Here is a 19,468-nt window from a genome sequence, read left to right on the forward strand (position 1 = left end):
AGCAGTGCCCTTCCAGCCACATCCTGGCCAGGCCCAGCCCTGCGCCCCTCAGAGGGCTGCTGTCCCTGGTGACACAGGCACAGGTGGCAGTGTCTCTTGGCTCACAGGACATGTCTGAATTGAGCTGTGATGGATCCAGGCACCTGGCCTGGAGCTTTGAGTGTGACACCCTGAATTCCAGCAGCAGATGCTGATCTTCCCAGTGAGACTGAGACTCCCTCCCAGCCAGCTCAGCTCACAGGGAGTGACACAGAGCCTTGTGCTGGCTGTCCCCTCTGGGCTTTGCAGTGTGCCCTCAGCTCACACATCACAGAGCTGCCAGAGAAGAGACCCCAGCCAGGCACTGCCAGCAGCAGCAGCAACATCCCAGAGCAGCTGAATTATTAAGCAGTGAAGCTCCTTGCTCTGTCTCTCTATTCCCAACACATGCTGTGTTGGGAAAGAGCAAAGAGCAAAGGCAGGAAGCTCTTGTGAACAGCCAGAAAGTTCTCACAGGGAAAGTTTTCTACCAGCAAAATAGCAATTTTCTGGGTGAAAGAATAGCAGCAGGTTTTGTTCCATCTGTCCTGCTGCTTAGGTGTTTTTGGAAAGAAATACTTAGTAATAAATGATCAGACAGACAATTCTGTGCTTCCCACTAATCATCCAAGCCAGAGAAAGGGAGAAATAAAATGAGTGGATGAGGCTGGTTCCCCTGAGGAGGAGTAAATCCAGACTGAAACACAACTGAAGGCACGTTCTGTGGGGTGTGCTCCTGGCAGCTCAATGGAGTTGTTGTTGTGACAAATAAATGATGGTTTAAGAGCCATTGAAATGGCCAGATAAAAGTGTGTTTTCACTTCAGCAGTCAGAAAGAGGTGCCAGTCCTGCTTTAGAGGTTTGACTTAGACTGGGTATATTTAAAAAAAAAATACATAAAAAGCTTTTTACCCTGTCACTAAGCAAGTCATAATAGCTTTTGACTTCTGTATATTGTGCTTTCTCTTCTCTCAATCCCAGCTAACAAAAAAGGAGGAAGCATTGAAATGGAAATTTTGACTTCTAGCCTAAGCTGCAGTAAAGGAAAATGGCTTTATAGTGAAGTATTAACAGATTAGACAGACAGTATCTTTCTTTCTCTCTCTCCTTTTGGAGAAGGGAAACATTTCCTGGCTGTTTGTATGGCTTTATCAGCAGTCCAGGTTTTTAATCCCATTTCTCTCACTGATGACAAGACTGAGGTTTGGTCAGGTTTTGGGTTTTTTTTTTTCCTCCAAAATTAATTTCTGATTAAATCCTCCCTTTCAAATTCATTTGCTCAGTATGGCATTTGGTCAGCTAAACCCTCAGGCTCCTCCCTTCTGGTCCCCCCTGTCAGAGTGCCCATTCTTAGGGAAAATTACCCAGAATAATTCTTCATCACATCATTCCTAAGGTCTGCCACCTGGCTGTGAGGAGCTTCAATTCCACAAGTGGCATGGTATAGAAAATCTCTGGATTTAAGAGCAGCTGGAGGTCCCCCAGCACTCCCTGAGGCATTTTCTTAGATGTCAAAATACAAATTGAGAGCCTCATTTTTAGCACATAAACATGGGAGCCCTTTCTCAGGCTCTGGAGCCTTAGAGACTGGGCTGCCCTGCTGGTGGGGCCAAGGCAGAGACCTGCACTGGAGGGTGGGACTGGCCCACCAGAGCCTCTCCATGCTCTGCCTTTTGCTTTTGTGGGCACAAAATGCCTCCAGACATGGCAGAAGCACTGTGGTGAGCAATACTAGTGAGTTTTGGGCTAGGAGAAGGAGTGCTTAAACCTCATCTGAAGATATCTGCACATAAGCAGGGAATTTCTCATTTGGAGTTTGAATTTCTCAGAGAATTTCTCAGTTGCAGTTTGGGCCAGATACAACCCCATTTAAAATGGATTTTTTTGGAAAACATCACAGGGACAGTGTGATAATTAAATTTTTGCTAGTAACTTTGATCAAAATACTCTTTATTTTATTTTTTTTCCTAGCTTTTTAAGACAGAACAGTTCAGAATTAACTCACTGCCACACTAGGGGCAAAAGTAGCTTGCCTGGGTTTCTGCTCTCACCTCCAGAGATCCCATATGGAGAAAGACATCTATGACAGGCAGGTAGCAGTTGTGGAGGAGGGCAGCAGGGAAGGGATTGTTCCTGGTGATAAAGGAACAAATGGAACCAGGTGGGATCAGCAGACAGCAGCTCTGAAGCAGAACACATCCCTCAGTTTGGAAGGTGGCAGTGCTGAGAGCTCTGAGCTGGAATGCACAATCAGCCCCACAGTGCCTGACTGGAGTGTGGGGAGGGAATGGGGCTGGCAGCCACACAGCTGGAGGAACAGGACCCAGGTTTGAATTTCAGATCTGCTCTGCAGCCAAGTGAAATCCAGGAAAAAGGAGGAGGCTCAAAAGAGGAGGCTCAAAATCCTGCCCAAGATCACACAGGGATGACAGAGCAGGAACACGCTTTTGATCTGCTTTTCTTCTCTTTTCTCTCAGTTTTCTTTATTGTTGTCAATATCAGGAGCTGGTGAAGGAAGCTTTAATTTGGACACATTTTCAATTTCATTTTTTCCTCCCATAGGTATTTTCCTATCAGCTCACCCATATCCTGGAGGACAGAGTCAAGAACAAGTAATGTAAGAAGATTCATTTGGCTGATACCTGAATTTTTTTAGCTTTAAAAGGAGCAAACCACTTATTGCAAACCATAAACCAGCCTAAATTATTGGATACCTTCCTCTAAGTGATGAAACTGCTCTCACTTGTGTTCATTCCCCTGTTCATGAATAGTGTCCTACTTGCCACCAGAGCTGGGGATTCCTGTGGGGGTTTTTGTGGCAGGATCTTATGGAGATCTGGAGGTCACAGATACAGCCTCACACATTTGTGTGCTTGGGCATATAAATAAATAAAAAAAAAAAGATGATGATGATAATAATAATAATAATAATAATGGTGACATAATTTTCTTTTTGGCCCTTCCACTCCATGCTGGGGTCCAGCACTCCAGCTCAGTCCTCTGAGTCCCTTTTGCTGGAAATCATTGCCATCAGCACAGGGAGCAAAGAAAGGAGGAGGTTTTCCTCTGTGAGGCTGGTGAGGCCATCCCTGGAAGTGTCCAAGGCCAGTCTGGACAGGCTTGGAGCACCCTGGGATAGTGAAACGTGTCCCTGTTCATGGCAGGGGATGGAATGGGATGAGCTTTGAGATCCCTTCCAGCCCCAAACCATTCCAGGATTACAAATGATCTGTCCCAGAATCAGGACCTTATTCCTTCTGAGCTTCAACAGTGAGGGAAATCTGCCACTTTCACTCACCAAATTCATCTTTCTCCCCTTTTTTCCCAGGCTAAACAGCTTATTGGACATCATAGTGTCCATGTCTGTTTTGGTGGGCTACTCCATCACCACAGCAAGCTTTGTGCTCTACATGGTCAAGGAGCACCAAACCAAAGCCAAGCAGCTGCAGCACATTTCAGGCATTGGGATGACAACCTACTGGGTGACCAACTTGGTTTATGATCTGGTAAATAATTCACATTCCTAAATGCACCAGGGGGAGCATTACACACCACGGGGGGAAAAAAGTTCTTTATTTAAAATTCTTCTTATTGCTACCAAGGGTGTTGTGTAGTAATTATTCTCCAAGGCACTGGGGAGGATTAAATGTGAACTGCAGCACTGGATTGTGCCAAGCAAAGGCATTCCTGCTCTCTGGAGTGTGTGTAAAACACCCAGCACATTTATATGGGAGCAGGATATATATATATGTGATTTTTTATATATATATATATATATATATAAGATATATATATGTGCATTCCATAATTTATATATTATATGGGAGCAGGCTGCAGCCTGGTTTCCATCCCATACCCAGTGCTGCTCTGACAGCTTGCAGGGCTGGGTCTGCTGTCACTCAGGCTCCACAGCTCTGGGGTGAGGCTGTGGGGCTCGGGGCTACAGCCACTCTGGGATCCTCTGACACAGCCCTGCTGGGCAAAACCCCACCTCTGGCTGGAATGCTGGCTGTGTTATAAAGTTTTTAAGCCAGGAAAAGCTACAAATGCAGCCTTGCGGGACCGGAGCAGTTCTTTTTCACAGTGCTGCATGGATGTGCCTTGCTGAGCTCCCTGGCATAGGTGTGCCCTTGTTCCTCCTGAAGTCGTTTCCTCCTGGTGCAGGGGGTTCATGGCATTGCTGGGCCAAGGGGAAAAATGTTTGGAGTGTGTGTAGGCTGAAGTGCTTTGTGTGTCCTGCATTCCCTGTGGTGCAGGTGTCAGACCCTCACACAGGGAGTGGGCAGTGCAGCCAAGCTGAGCTCCTGAGCCTGGCACTGCCAGCTGGGCTGTAGTGGTGACCAGCTCCACTATCCCACACATTTCTGCTGCTGAGGGAGATCTGCAAGTGCCTGAAATCCCAGTGTTCCATTGCTTCCCAAAAGCAGGAAATCCTCAAGGACATTTGGGTGACTGACCCTCTTTGGTGCAGGGAGAGCTAAGGGCTGGAATCCCATGGGGAATGTGAGCTAGAAGGGCCTGCCTGGAGGGGCTGAGGAGTGCAGGCAGCAGCACAGGGATGCCCTGCCCTGCAGGAGGAATTGAGAGGATCCCAAAGCAGCAGCACAGGGATCCCCTGCCCTGCAGGAGGAATGGAAGGGATCCCAAAGCAGCAGCACACAAGCATCCCCTGCCCTGCAGGAGGGGTGGAAGGGGGTCCCAAGGCAGCAGCACAGGGATGGAGGGGTGGAAGGGGGTCCCAAGGCAGTAGCACAAGGATGCCCTGCCCTGCAGGAGGAATGGAAAGGGTCCCAGAGCAGCAGCACAGGGATCCCCTGCCCTGCAGGAAGAATTGAGGGGGTCCCACAGCAGCAGTACAAGGATCCCCTGCCCTGCAGGAGGAATGGAAAGGGTCCCAGAGCAGCAGCACAGGGATCCCCTGCCCTGCAGGAAGAATTGAGGGGGTCCCACAGCAGCAGTACAAGGATCCCCTGCCCTGCAGGAGGAATGGAAGGGATTCCAGGGCAGCAGCACAAGGATCCCCTGCCCTGCAGGAGGAATGGAATAGATCCCAAGGCAGCGTGGCCCCTGGCTGGCTCGGCACTGCACTGCAGGGAGGGTGGAGCCGGTCTGTGCCTGCCTGCCCTGCCCGCTCCGGGCCCTGCCTCCAGCCCTGCATATTTGTAAATCAGCCTGTGGCAAAATCCCCGGAGCCCTCGCACAGTCGGTATTCAGCGGGCTGAAACTAATCCAGCGCTCTCGGCAACTTGATATTTCTCAGTGAATCCCTGCCAGTAAATTCTGCAAATCCCGGAGCTGGGGAGGAGAAGGAGCTCTCCAGGCAGACTTTTGGTAGCTCTCTGGCTTGACTCAACGCTATAAAGACTAGATTTACAGGGCACAGTGAAGTGGTGTGACTGCAAGGCTAACAGAAAACCCAGAGGGGTATTTTTCATTCACAACCTTTTTTTAAGGTACTTTCTGCCCACTCTCCTCAGTGCTGAGGCTTTGCCTATTCAAAAAGGCTTTGTGGGAATTCATCTGGGGGGAATTGAGAGCCCACCTGTGTTTGGCTTCCCTAGAAAAAACATTTCCTTAGAAAAACCAAACCAAGCTGCATTTGTGGGACCAGATTCAGTCCTGGCACTGTTTCTTCTGTTTGGTTGTAGGAAGGTGTTTCAGAACTGTTGTCCTAGTAACATCTTTTTAATATCATTTTGCAGGTACTTTTTATGGTCCCTATTGGACTCTCAGTAGGAGTTATTTCAGCCTTCCAGATCCCAGCTTTCTGCAACAACAGTAACTTAGTGGCTGTATTTCTTCTGCTGTTGCTCTTTGGGTAAGTGTGGAGCTTAGTTATTTAAATATCACTGCACAGGGTAAGGAACTGGCTCCTGCAGGCTGCTGCAGTCTGAGATCCAGGGGGGAAAATGTGGGCTTTTCTCTTCAATATGCCCTTCACAAACAGTCACTGAGTTGCTCCTTCCAGGAGCAGGGAGGTGAAGCATTGTTGTCATGCCTGCTTTATTCAAAGCAATCCCTGTGTGAGGATATAGAAATCTCCAAGGTCCCAGAAACAGCCCAAGCTATAAGCAAATGCTTGCTGGCCTCTTGCAAAGTTCAAGAGCATTTTAATAGCACAGAGCAAAATAAACAGCAGTAGCACAATTCTGGAAAACTTAGACTTGAATCCTCCAGGCCCAGTATCTCTGTTTTCAGGTGGGGTTCCATGCTCAAAGTATGTCTCATAAACCTTTTCTCCAAATTCTAGCAGACACAAAGGCATTTTTCCTTTCTTTAAGCTCTGTCATGTGGAAATGTAATTACATGCCAAAACAGAACGGTTGTGTTCCAACTCTGGGAGTGTTCAAAGCCAGGTTGGACAGGGCTTGGAGCAACCTGATCTAGTGGCAGGGGGTGGAACTGGATGGGCTTTAAGCTCTCTTTCAACTCAAACCATCCAATGATTTTGTTGTCTGATGTCTTCAGTGGTTTGTTTTCAAAGTAGCCTCTGAGTTACCATGGTTTTCTCTGCACTGTTGGTATTTATAGATATGCATCATTTTCCTGGATGTACCTGCTGGCTGGGCTGTTCAAGGAAACAGGGATGGCCTTCATTGTTTATGTCTGTGTCAACCTGTTCTTTGGCATCAACACCATTATCACTCACTCTGTTGTGTTCCTGCTCTCCCAGGAGAAGGCCACAGACCAGGTAGGAGCCCCACAGGTACTGAGCCTGTGGTGAGCCAGCAGGAGGGTTCCTGTGGGCTTGGTGGCTTTGATTCAGGTCTGTAGCAGCTAGACACAGCCACAGGATTTCATGGGCTTCCCTACAGACAGGACAGGAGTCACATATGGATCTTGCTTGGCTGTAAATCTGCACCCCCAGCAAAGAAAGAAATGATGGTGACAGAGGGGAGAGCATGGAAAGGGAGGGAGAAAACTGAGGACAGTTTATAACCACCCTGGTGATGGAAGATGGAGGGCAGAGGTGCTGGAGATGCTTGATAAGAAGTTGTTGATGGACACTTCAAACCATTGCTGAGTTCTTGAGCATGAGCTGTGGGGAGTGACAGCTGAATGTCACTGCCCTGAGTCTGACATGTGCTGCAGTTAACCCAGCACCAGCTGTCTGTCATTCCAGTCTGTAATGCAGTCATCTTCTCCCTGCAAGGATGAAAAACAGCCCAGAGACAGTGATGATTCCCTAAAGTAAAGCCCTCTCTTAAACTGAGATCTGCCTGGGAATGGCTGGGATAAAATGCACACCTTACACTTAGATTTCTTTCTTTATGGAGAGCAATTACAATAGCTGGGTTGGATTTTTCTCTCTGTCTGGACAGAGTTTGTTCAGCAACCCCTTGGATTTTAGGAATATGCAATTATGATCACCATTCATCCCCCTGTGCCCCAGTGGCAGGGACTCAGTTCCTTTCCATGCTAATTTAGTGCCTCTCCAGTTTGCTTTGTGCCCTAATCCTTTCTTCTGCTAGAAATGTACCAGAGTTCTTTGCTGTGGGACTGCACTGGGCTGTTCTGCTGTGAATTAGCTGGAAAAGCCCTTCTATGTCTAGAAAAGCCAAACCTTTTGTTTTATGGAGATGTTTGTCCAAGGAAAACAGCCAGGGCAGTGCTCCAGGGCAGCAGGCTGTGCTGGACAGATTAGGGGGGCACAGTGGCAGCGCCCAGCTCTGGCTCGTGGTGGGTTCAGGGTGCAGGAGCAGCAGCAGGGACCATGCTGGGAACTGGCTGCTGTTTACTATGGGTGATCACAACCTCAGAGCTGCCTGTTGACTTTTATGACCTTGTGCCTGTGAAACGAGCTGTCTGCAGAGCTCTTTGCTCTCAATTTATCTCTGCTGAGACACAGGCAAATCCCAATGTAATTGTTACACTTCAGTCCCACAGTAAAACCTATGAATTTATTCCATGAATAAAAGCAGTGACTGACTGTGCTGCTCTTTGTTGTTTTTTTTTTTCCAGGGCTTGCATGATCTTGCTGAAAATTTAAGGCATGTGTTCCTCCTGTTCCCACAATTTTGCTTTGGCTATGGCTTGATTGAGCTCTCTCAGGATCAGGCACTGCTGGGCTTCTTAAGAGCCTATGGAGTGGATTACCCTGACAAAACCTTTGAGCTGGACAAGACCACATCCAAGCTGCTGGCCATGTTCATCCAGGGCACCGTGTTCTTTGCCATTCGGCTCACAGTGCACGACAGGATGGTCCAGAGAGTCTGGAACAAGGTCCTGGAGTAAGTAACATCTGCAGCCTCAGTCCCAAGTTGTGACCATGTTCACAGGGGTGGATGTGAGAGATGAGATGAGGATCTGACTCCATGTTTCAGAAGGCTTGATTTATTATTTTGTGATATATATTACATTAAAACTATATTAAAAGAATAGAAGAAAAGGTTTCCTCAGAAGGCCAGCTAAGAATAGAAAGAATGATCACATAGGCTTGTGGCTCAGAAAGTCCAAGCCAGCTGTGCTGTGATTGGCCATTAATTAGAAACAACCACATGAGACCAATCACAGATGCACCTGTTGCATTCCACAGCAGCAGATAATCAATGTTTACATTTTGTTCCTGAGGCCTCTTAGCTTCTCAGGAGAAAAAATCCTGAGAAAAAGATTTTCCATAAAAGAAACAGTAACATCTGGAGCCTCACTGGGAACAGTCCCAGGCACAGCTCCAAGGTCTCATTCTGGGTTCCCACACCATCACTGGCAATTATGCAGCCCATACATTTCCAGGACAATTTGTGAATGTGGAGTGAGTTTTCTCTCAGTTAATATTAGAATATTAACTAGCAGAGGTGTAGTTTACAGAGTGCCCTGGTAGTTGGTGCTGGCTGGCACTGCAGCCCTGGGTTTGGTGGGTGGATGCTCAGATGTTGGTGAGGGCAGTCATTCCACTGGCAGCCTCCTCTGTTTGGCTCTCCCCATCTCCTCTGCCCTGGGTGCACACAGAGAGGAGTGAGAACATCCCTGTCACCTGCATTAGGAGCTGTCCACAAGGCAGGACCTGCTCCAGCCCAGAATATCTGCTGAAAAATAGGAGGAAAAAACAGGCAGTAGGAGAACAGTGAGTGGAGCAAATACCGGGAGAGAATAGAAATGTATATCTGAATATTGTGTGCATGCCCTGGGGTTTCACAGGGAGGCTCCCTGGGATCTATCCTGGGAGATAACCGAGATCTAACTGCTGGCTGGTGCCTGAGGCTGAGTCCCTCTCTGCCCTCCCCAGGTTCCTGTTTGACAGAGTCCATGGCAAAGCCTCCCTTCTGCCCCCTGCGGCCGTGGAGGATGGCGATGTCCAGGCTGAGAGGAGCCGGGTGGAGTCTGGCAAAGCTGATTTCGACGTGGTGCAGCTCCAGAACCTCACCAAGATCTACCACCTGCCTCACAAACGCATCACAGCAGTGAAGAACATCAGCCTGGGCATCCCTGCTGGGGAGGTGAGTGAGGGGAAAAGGCTGCTGGCACCTTCCCCTGTCACTGCCATCTGGCATCTTCCTTTCTTTGCCTCATTTATTGATTCTTGGGGCTACAGCAGTGACAAAAGGCTCCTGGTAGATTTGGGACATCAAGTTTGAAGGCCCTAGAAGGAGGGAAAGTGGATGGAATTGATGGAGCTCTGTATTCAGAGCAAAATGTCTGCATGCTCTGTTTGTACAGTGCAGTCTTGGGCGGGGGGAGGTCACTGGGGATCACCAGGTGGTAAATGATGACAGCAGAATGTGTCCAGCTGAAATTATTCACCTGAACTGCATGGGAGATGGTGAGTCAGGCTTATCTGTTTGTGTTTTCTCATCAGGGGAAGGCAAATCACTCCAGATGAACATACATTTTCATGAATTAGAACCTAAAATTAACTCCAAAGAAAAAAACATTCTTTGGTCATGTCAGTGCAGTGAGAAGTGAAAAGACAGGAGTACACAAAGCACCTCTGAGATCCAGAGGAGACTGGAGACCAGATTGTACCTCAGGCTGTGCACCTGACTTGTGGGGAAGCTTGGAATTAATCCTTGGCACATGGTTTATTTTAATGGCCTGGGTCCCACTGAGATGAAAGGACAGTATCCTCACATGGACACTGTGCTGGTCTTTATGGCTGAGGATTTTTTACAATCCAGGACTGCCATTTAGGTTTATGACTTCTAGCAAAATTCACCCTGATGCTGGTGGGACTCAGGGCACCATTCCCCAGCTGTAAGCAGGAGCTGTGGCCCTGCACTGCAGACTGTGCACAGCTCCTGTTCCTGTATGGACCAAGGTGGGGAAGGGCCATGGGTTGCTGTGCATCCCCAGCACAGGAGGGCTTCCACATCAGCTGCTCTGTGCTAATGATGGCAAAATAACAGTAATTATCAGCACAATGGAGATGGCTGATGCAACACACAACTGCCTAAATCCAACCTTAGCTATAAAATGTGGATTTTACCATGACACTACAGGGAGATAATTCTTCATCTTATTAAGGTAGTGCTTTGGTGATACAATGTGACAAAAACCTTGTGTTGGTGAAGGTTTTAACCAGTGCCAAACCTCACTCACCCCATTCCCAGGAGCAGCTCTGTCCCTGTCAAGGGGAGGCTTGGCACAGATTAGCTGCTGGGGATTTGGGCCTGAGCTCCTGCAGAAATGCAGCTCACAGTAAAAGGATTGACTCTGCTGGAGACACATCCTTGGTTCTTCACCACATTAAACAAATGGTGCTAATATAAGCTGGAGTATATTGCACCATAAACAACCTCCATTATAGCACTGGCATGCTCTGAGCTCCTCTGGCAATTCATCTTGCTCAAGGGACTGGAGAAAGAAGGGCCAAGGTGCACTGAGCACCCATCTCAGAGCAATATTTCTGCATGTTTACATTTTGACTTTCCTTTCCCAGTGCTTTGGCTTGCTTGGTGTGAACGGAGCTGGAAAGACAACAATCTTTAAGATGCTGACAGGGGATATTGGAGCATCCAGTGGAAGGCTGCGGGTCCAGGATCACTCTGGGTATGGAGGATATGATTTCTGGGGAAGCAAATCAACCTGAGAGCAGTTTTTAAGGCTGGGTGGCAAAGGAAAAGAAATGTAAAAATCTGAAATAAAACACTCAAACCAGAGCAAAAGCAAATTAACCAGGGAATTCATCCTTTGAAGGTAGCATGGTTGCTTCCTGGGGGGTTGCACTTTGCTGCTCAGAGGTGTTTGTTCCACTTCAGCCCATTGCAGATGGGATCAGGCTCAGATCCTCAGCAGGGGGATCCCACTTCTAAGCCAGACCTGGAGCCCAGAAGGGCTCACCTCAAAGCTTTCCTTACCAGGTGTAGGCTTGGTGGCAGCTGTGCTGGCAGTAACTGCAGAGCTGCATACTTTACATGCAGCCTCTGCAGAACTGGGAGCCTGAAAGCTGGAGCTCTGCAGATCCACTGCATTTTCCTTCAAGGGTTGGGGAGGTGGCTAGGGAGTAGGAGAAAAAGATTTTCTCCCTCCTGTTTGATTCCAGAGCACGCTGGCAATTCAGTGAGGTTACAGTGATGTGCCACCTCCTTCCACAGGTCCTTGAATGACATCAGTGAGGCCCACTGGCAATTCAGTGAGGTTACAGTGATGTGCCACCTCCTTCCACAGGTCCTTGAATGACATCAGTGAGGCCCACTGGTCACTCTTTGGCTACTGTCCTCAGGAGGATGCCTTGGATGACCTGCTGACCGTGGAGGAGCACATGTACTACTACGCTCGGCTGCATGGCATCCCAGAGGGGGACATCAAGGGAGTGAGTAACAAGGGCTTTGACTTGCAGCATTTCTGCCATTTGGAGTCTTTAAATCAGTCCTTCAGTAGATCCATGTGTGGTATTCCATGGGCTGGGCATGTTGTGGAAGCAGAACTCTTGTCCCCTAGGTTGTACTGCAGCTCCTTCACCGGCTGAACCTGATGGCCTACAAGGACAGAGTCACCTCCATGTGCAGCTATGGCACCAACAGGAAACTGTCAACTGCTCTGGCTCTCATTGGCAACCCATCCATTCTGCTGCTGGTGAGAAATGGGGTCTTGTTGAGAGGGAAGAGGAGCAGGTCCTTGGGCTGGCAGGAGAACTTGGACAGTCTCACAAAACCTCCTCAGGCACAGCTTAAGGGACACTCCCCACGTGCCCATACTTGGCCTGACAACAGAAACCATCACAGGGAAATTCAGATTCCATCAAACACTCATATTTTCTTTGAGGGTATAAGAGAGTGGCAAGTCTTTCAGTTTCTCTGGCAGCATCTTCCAGAAGTCAAAATTAGACCATATATTTGCCAATTAAACTCTGCTCTCTCTTGTCTTTTATTTCTATCAATTTACCTGCACAGCTTTGCAAGAAAAGCAGCAGCCAAGGCTCCAGAACTGTAGGAGAGCAAAGGGGCCACTTTCCTCAGGATTAGAACATGACTGCTTTTTTAGGTTTGGCTTCCTGACATGTCTTTCACTCTGAAATTCGAGTTCTTCCATGGGCTTACCCTATTGGTAAAACCTACCTTTCTGTGCAGTTTTCCCACTTGCTGTGCACTCAATGTGTGCAGAACTCTGTGAGCAGGATTTCCAGTATTAAGTTTGATACCTAGTGGACATAATTATCCCTTATCCCAACTTCTATTGAGCCCAGCAGTGCTGCCTTTACTTCTGACCACCTGCCAGTGCTCCTGCTGCTTTGTGAGATAAAAAAAATCTCTAAAAAAATAGGAGGGGGAGATTCTCTCTATACTAAACTCCTGCCTGAGCCCAGGCTTGTTTATTTTTTGAGTGCAAATTTCCATCCAATCCTGTCTTTCCCAACAGGATGAGCCGAGCTCTGGAATGGACCCGAATGCCAAACGTCACCTTTGGAAAATCATCAGTGAGGAAGTGCAGAACAAATGCTCAGTGATACTCACATCCCACAGGTAGGGCTGGGCTGCTCTGCCTCTCTTTTTGGGGTCAGCACAAGTGTGGAGAGACCCATCCCTCCCTGGTCCTTGCACAGTTTCAGGGCACCAAGCTGTGACAGGTTTGGGGGTTTGTTGTGGCTGAATGTGGTGTCCACAGAGACCCACAACACTTTAGGGAAGACCAGTGGTGTTCTCCAGGTATTAACCATATTTTTATACTTTGTCAATGACTAATTAGAGTTTTTTGGTTGGTTTTGCAGCATGGAGGAGTGTGAGGCCCTGTGTACCAGGCTGGCCATCATGGTGAATGGGAGTTTCCAGTGCATTGGCTCTTTGCAGCACATCAAGAGCAGGTCAGTAAAGTAAACCTTTTCCACTTTTACTGAACAGCCTCTGGAGTTACTGACCTACAGCTCTGAGTGCTCAGAACATGAGACCTGTGTTATCAAAACAATGACATTTCCTGGTTCATGTCCCTTAAACAGTGCTGAAATTCTGTGTTAACTAATGCACTTTCTACTCCCTCACAGCCTGCCTTCCCAGAATGTGTCCCCCAAAGTATTCTGTTCACTGCTACAAATGAGAAATGTGTATTAGGGCTGAGCTTTGGTTTTATTAGTTATATTAATAGCTCAGCTTCTTTCTAAGTTACACTGCAGGTTAACAACCCTGACCCCATTCAAGCTGCACCATTCCTGGATTAGATTTCCCCAAAGAGGCTGTGCAGCACTCTCAAAGGAGTTTCTTCATCTGTTTTTCTCTTTCCTACAGTGTTAATTGTGATTTTCTTTCTCCCCCAGATTTGGAAGAGGATTCACTGTGAAGATGCACTTAAACAGCAGCACAGTTTGCACTGAGAAGCTGACAGAGTTCATGAAGTCACACTTCCCAAATACATGCCTGAAGGTAAGCAAGGCAAATGCTTTCACGAGGGGCTTTCAAAATCCCTTCAAACTGACCAAGGAGATCCTTGCAGGGTGGGCATCTTGTGACAAACTGTGCACATAGATCTGAGCTCCCAGAGCCACACTTGTCACTGCTTTCAGCTGCATTTTCTGAGGGCTGGAGCACTCCAGTTCCTGGTGGCTGAAGTAACATCAGCCAAGGAGCTGCAGTGACCCTGGAAGGCAGCTGTTAGGTGCCCCTCTGCCCTGGGAATGCCCTTCCCTCTGAAGCCTGGAATGGATGGAAACCCAATTTAGGTTCAGTGGGTAGAGATGTTTCCAGTACTTCCAGTAACTGAGTAATTGTAAAACCAAAGTAACTGAGTCACAAATCCCATCCATTGGCTGTAACCCAATCTCTGCATGAATCAAAACTGCACACCTGGAGCTGGAAAATGCCATGGGCACTGTTGGATCCAGCTGTTGGATTTGTTGGCTCTGGGCTTTCTCCCACCACTCCTGTCCCCACAGGATCAGCATTTCAAGATGGTGGAGTACCACGTCCCGGTCTCTGCAGGAGGGGTAGCAAATATATTTGATCTCCTGGAAGGCAACAAAGCAGCCTTCAACATCAGGCACTTCTCTGTGAGTCAGACAACGCTGGAGGAGGTAAGGAATTAAAATGTGAGGCCATCCATTTAAAACTGCTAACAGGGGAGCAGAATGATGGTTACACATAATGGACTGCTGCACACAATAGACTACAGTTTGAAAGGGATTTCCATCTATATTCCTCCTGGGGGTACTTAGTCAGCACTGCTGCCTCCAGGTACCTCTGCTGGTGCTAGGGAAGCATACAGAAAGCTGCCTGGAGCATAAAGGATCTATTCTTCCCTCTGCCAGTGCTGATTTCAGGAGCCTCGTGGGTGTGGGTGAAGGGCAGGATTATGAATCACCCCCAAGTCCAGGGCTAGGCTTTCCACCAGTCCTGAAAACATGCTTAATTTCACTGTTCACGTTTTAAGTTCACTTAGCATTACTCCAAACTTTGGGGTTCATTCCATTTTCCCTGGGAAGAACATTCCCAATGGCAACAAAATCTCATAGGGAGCACATCAGCTGAAGGGATTGCCACAAGGACTGTCCAGCAGAAATCACCCTGTTGAGCATCAGCACCTGGAATGTTAGGTTTGTCCCAGACAGAGGAGCAGAGTTGCAGCCCTGCAGTGCCATGGACTGCGACACAGCAGTCTGGGAGGGATTCCCTCAGTGCTGCTCCAGTAAGGGGCAGTGGCTGTGAGAGAAACAGGCAGGCAAAGCGCAGGAAGCCCCAGCTCAAATTCTGTGGGAGGACAGCTTGGCTCTGTGAATATGCAAATGTGATTGCAGGGAGTGTTCTGGTGAGAGTCCTTTCTGTATTCATTAGCTGCTGTTGAAAGGAAGGCTGTTATGTGTGGTTTCACACACCTCTCTGTACACTCTGCAGTTGTGCGTGCACAGATGTCAATTACACAGGGACAGATGGGTTTATGAAGTAATCATGGGACTGTATTACAGTGTGATTGAAAGGAGCACTGCATGGGCAGTGCCTGGCTGGCTCCTGAGGAGCCTGAGCTGCAGGACAATGAGGTTCCATGCAGGAATGTCTGTACATCCATTTATTGACATGAGCCCACAGAAGCCCAACCATTTGCAATTCTCAAATTCAGCGTGAATCCATCCCCGAGCGAGCTCTCCAGGCTCACAGTCAAATGAACAGCCATGCCTTTTTTATATTCATTCATGTCATAAATTATTTATGCTGTCACACACTGACTGTTTTCCTTTAAACTTGCAGGTTTTCATCAACTTTGCTAAAGATCAAGCAGATCCTGATGGCGCGGATGCGGGTCCTGATGTGACATTGGACAGCTCTGACACAAGTAGCCAGGCTAGCACCATAAGCTCCATCTATTGAAGGGATCATAGAAGCTGGGGAAAAGCCCTGACAGCCCTTCCAACCCTGTTTTAAGTGATTTTAGGGTGATGGGGATAAGCAGTCCCACTTTCTTAAAGTACTTTGTTTTTTTGATAAGCGCTTAATTAACGTCACTAGGAACGTGGTAGATCTTTGAGACTGGCACTTGGTTACAAATCAGATTGGGCTTTCCACAGGTTCTTTCCCCTTCACCCCCAATTCTTGTTTTATGATCACTGTAATGGCTGTGAGGATTTAAACACCACCTGCTACTTGTGGCTGTGATGGAGCAGAGGAGCTGTGGGCAGTGCAGGTGTCTGAGCACAGAGCAGCCCCACAGCCACAGAGGAAAGCCACACTCCTCTCCCTGCTCAGCAGCAGACTTGCTGGGTGAAAGTGGCTCAGTTCTGACAGGCTCTCCCTGGGGAAATGGGGCTCATGGCCTTGCCCCTCCTCACAGGGGGGTTGTGAGGATGCAGGTGTTAAATACTGACAGTGGCAAAGGCCATCTTTGGTAATGACACAGAGCTTCTCTGGTTATGTCAGCACAAATATAACTATTTTGTAAGCTAGTGCTTCCAGTGGTTTTGGTTTGTTCCTGTAGCTTATTCCAGCTCTGTGTAACTCCTCAAGTGAGTCCTCTGGTCCCAGGCAGTTCCTGGCTCTTGGCACTCAGTGGAAGATGATTCCCCCAGGAGCCCCTTTCTCCTTCTGGCTGGAGTTCAGGGCTGCTCTGGAACAGCCAAGGAGTGGAACAGGGCAGGTCTGCTGGCTGAATGCTCTGACAGGAAGAAGCTCTTTGCTTCATAAGATTGTATTTCCCTGAGCACAGCAGAAGCAAGGAGCATCCCCCTTGCTCATAAAGCCTCCATCTGCAGCAGCTTTGCCTCTCTGTGTCCTCTCCAGTGACCTTCCTCCTCAGCCCCACGTGCTGGCTGCCCCCTGACCCTGGAGCTGTGTTTTCCCACATAACAAGGCATCATTAGCTCCTGCTTCAAAGACTCTGCCTGCTGGCTTGGAGGGAGTGCTCTGCCCATTCTGAGAGCAGCCCCCAGCAGCTGAGTTCAGCACACCACCACACACACCTTGCTCTCTTCCCCCAGAATGATTAATAGATAGGATAGTTTAATATGATTCTTTATTAGATGTATCAGCATAAGGCCCCAGAGACTCGGGTTTGGGTCAGGGCATTGATGTACCTTCAAGCACAAAATGAACTTCAACTCTGAGCTCAATAAACTTGCTGTTGCTGGTAAAACAGATTGCAGATAAAGCCTTCCCTTGTGAGACCTGGGGTGGCCCACACAACTTACCTGGGTTCACCTACACAATTCCAGCCAGGTGGTTTCTTCTTCCTTTTCTTCTCCTTCCCTCAAACTAATTTAAATCAAAGGACCCTTTGATGAAAGCTGCAATGACACATCTTTGCTACCCTGACCATGAGTTTGACTAGTTCAGCTTCTCTGTGATGCCAGGGTTTGCTGTGAGAATTGTGCAAGGAGCAGCACTTTGTAAAACCCCAAACACCCTTGGTATTCAGTGGCATGCTGAAGTTCAAGGTTTAGCTGCTGCAAGGAGGTCATGTCCTCTCCTTGGTCTTGGTGGTAACTTCCTACTGATAGTAGGAGGAGTTTTATTATGGATTGAAAGTATTATAGAGCTTTGAATTATGCCTCAACCTGCTGACTGTAATTAAAACTGGGATTCAGCTTCTTTGCAGAATGCATTTGACACCTGCAGTTTATAAGTGACTGAAAAAGCTGCCCAGACATCCATTGTAGCTTCTATTATTATATCTCCAGCTCTGCAAAAGCTCTTTTTTCTCATTTTCATTGCACATCTTACACAGATCACAGTATAAAATTAAGCTTTTCTCTAATAGATGGCTTGTGCTCCCTGCAAAGGACTCAGAGCATGAATGCCAATGATTTAAATGCAGCCTTGTAATACCAATCAGAGTATTATTTTATTATGTCGATGGCTTTGCAACTGGCAGTGAAAGATGGATCTTCAGACTCTGTCCAGATGTATTTTACATGTAATTGAGGGAGACTGATACAAAACTATTCTTTTGTCCCTTTAGAGCCTACTAATCAAACAGGAAAAAAAAAAAAAAAAAAAAAGGAAGTGATTCATTGGAATACTTCAGCAAGTTGCAATTTAATTGTGTAAAATAGAGTTTTGAGGAGAAAAAAAGCCAAAAGCATCCTTTGAATTCCCACCCAATTCTGGCATTAATAGAAACATCTGCTCCGTGTGAAATGTGTCACGGCCATGATCTACAATCCCCGCTCTCACTCGCAGGTAAAAATAAACCATCTGCTCTTGCAATCAAGGCTCTGGGTATTGGTCCAAGCAAGGCACAGTTTATTTACTGGGGGAATTGAACTGAGGCCCGTGGAGAAGCAGCTACATCCGTTTGGGGGCTGGAAGCATCTGGCAGGGAGCTTGTACATAACGTCACCAGGAGCTGCATTAGCATTCCTGCCACTTTCCAAACATCCCATTCCCTGCAGAGCCTCAGATCCATTCTGGCCCTTCTGGAAGAAGGACATGCTCCAAGCTCAAGTCGAGGCAAAACCTTGGAAGCCAGCACCCTCCATGCCTCCCATCACCTCCCTGTCCCAGGGGTGGCCAGGAATGCAGAGCACTGCCTGAGAAACCACCGGTTAGAATCTGAAAGGTTTTGAGCAGGGTCTACAGGACAGGAGTGTCATACTGTGTGTCCCCCACTGGCAGCCCTCTCTGAACCACCACAAAAATTTTGGCTTTACATGACTCTGCTTCCAAAATGAGCCACCTGGCTGCCTCCTTCCTCTGGCCTGAGCAGGGAGCTGGGATTGCTGCGAACCACGGCACACACCTCTCCAGGAGCCAGAGACGAGTGTGTGTTCCAGGGGAAACAAGCTTTTCATCTTCCTCCTTTAAAACAGCGTCACCTCAGTCACCCCAATATCCCCCGAGGGGGCAGCAGTGCCAGGGCGAGCCCGCCCAGCGCGGTCACACAGCCCCGGGGCGTTAATTGGCACTGGCTTCATTTAAAATGCATTTAACACCAGGGACAGGCAGGGCAGTCGCTAAGCAGGGCCGGGGAGTCAAGGAGGAATTGCAGAATTGGTTGTGTGCATTGGCAGGCTGATTGAAGTGAGGTTTGTAATTGGAGTTGTGGACTTGGAGACAGTGATTCAAATCTCCATCCTGCCTTTATCACTTTGTGCTGCTGATGGGAGCACGGTGCTGCTCCCTTAGCTCTGCTCTCGGTGCAAATGGCACTGAGGGTTTGGCAGGGTCAGAAAGGGTCTGGCAGGGCTGGGGAAAACTCTTCAGAGGAGCCTGTGTTAAGTAAAATATTGTAAATATCAATTCAAGGTCTCTAATGGGATTTTTTGGTCCTTTCACGAGAGCTGCAGGAGTGGTTTTGTTACTGGGTCAGTTCAGTAAACATGTTTACAGCTCAGATGAACACATCCAGGTAAACAAAATTCAGTGGCTGCTGGAGCTTAGGGGCTGGTGGTGCCCAAGGACCTGTAGCCTGTGAGGAGTCACTCCTGGGATCCAGAATTTGAGGGATCCATCCTCATAACTGGCTCATAAACAATGGGGTTTAGCCTGTTGGAAGAGCTTCAGCTTCCTTCCATTGCTGCAGCCTCACTGAAGTTGCTGGGAGGCTTTTTGCAAGCCAAGAAAAATATCTGTCTCTTCAGTTAATAGTGGAAGGGTTATTT

General features: G+C 48.0%; 1 protein-coding gene across 2 annotated transcripts in view; it reads left to right on the forward strand.

Moving 5' to 3' along the window:
* The window catches only part of ABCA12 (ATP binding cassette subfamily A member 12), an 87,605-nt gene extending 68,137 nt beyond the window's left edge, over positions 1–19,468 (forward strand). For both annotated transcript variants that reach the window (XM_074548036.1, XM_074548035.1), the window contains exons 41-54: positions 2,581–2,635; positions 3,347–3,524; positions 5,721–5,836; positions 6,550–6,709; positions 7,981–8,249; positions 9,245–9,455; positions 10,895–11,004; positions 11,623–11,767; positions 11,896–12,030; positions 12,814–12,917; positions 13,163–13,255; positions 13,703–13,808; positions 14,318–14,455; positions 15,624–19,468. In XM_074548036.1, coding sequence (XP_074404137.1) covers positions 2,581–2,635; positions 3,347–3,524; positions 5,721–5,836; positions 6,550–6,709; positions 7,981–8,249; positions 9,245–9,455; positions 10,895–11,004; positions 11,623–11,767; positions 11,896–12,030; positions 12,814–12,917; positions 13,163–13,255; positions 13,703–13,808; positions 14,318–14,455; positions 15,624–15,743 — 1,940 coding nt within the window. In that variant the 3' untranslated portion in view covers positions 15,744–19,468. The remainder of the gene's footprint in view (positions 1–2,580; positions 2,636–3,346; positions 3,525–5,720; positions 5,837–6,549; positions 6,710–7,980; positions 8,250–9,244; positions 9,456–10,894; positions 11,005–11,622; positions 11,768–11,895; positions 12,031–12,813; positions 12,918–13,162; positions 13,256–13,702; positions 13,809–14,317; positions 14,456–15,623) is intronic.

Source organism: Zonotrichia albicollis, chromosome 10 (assembly GCF_047830755.1).
Source record: "Zonotrichia albicollis isolate bZonAlb1 chromosome 10, bZonAlb1.hap1, whole genome shotgun sequence".
In the NCBI taxonomy this organism is placed as follows: Eukaryota; Metazoa; Chordata; class Aves; order Passeriformes; family Passerellidae; genus Zonotrichia; species Zonotrichia albicollis.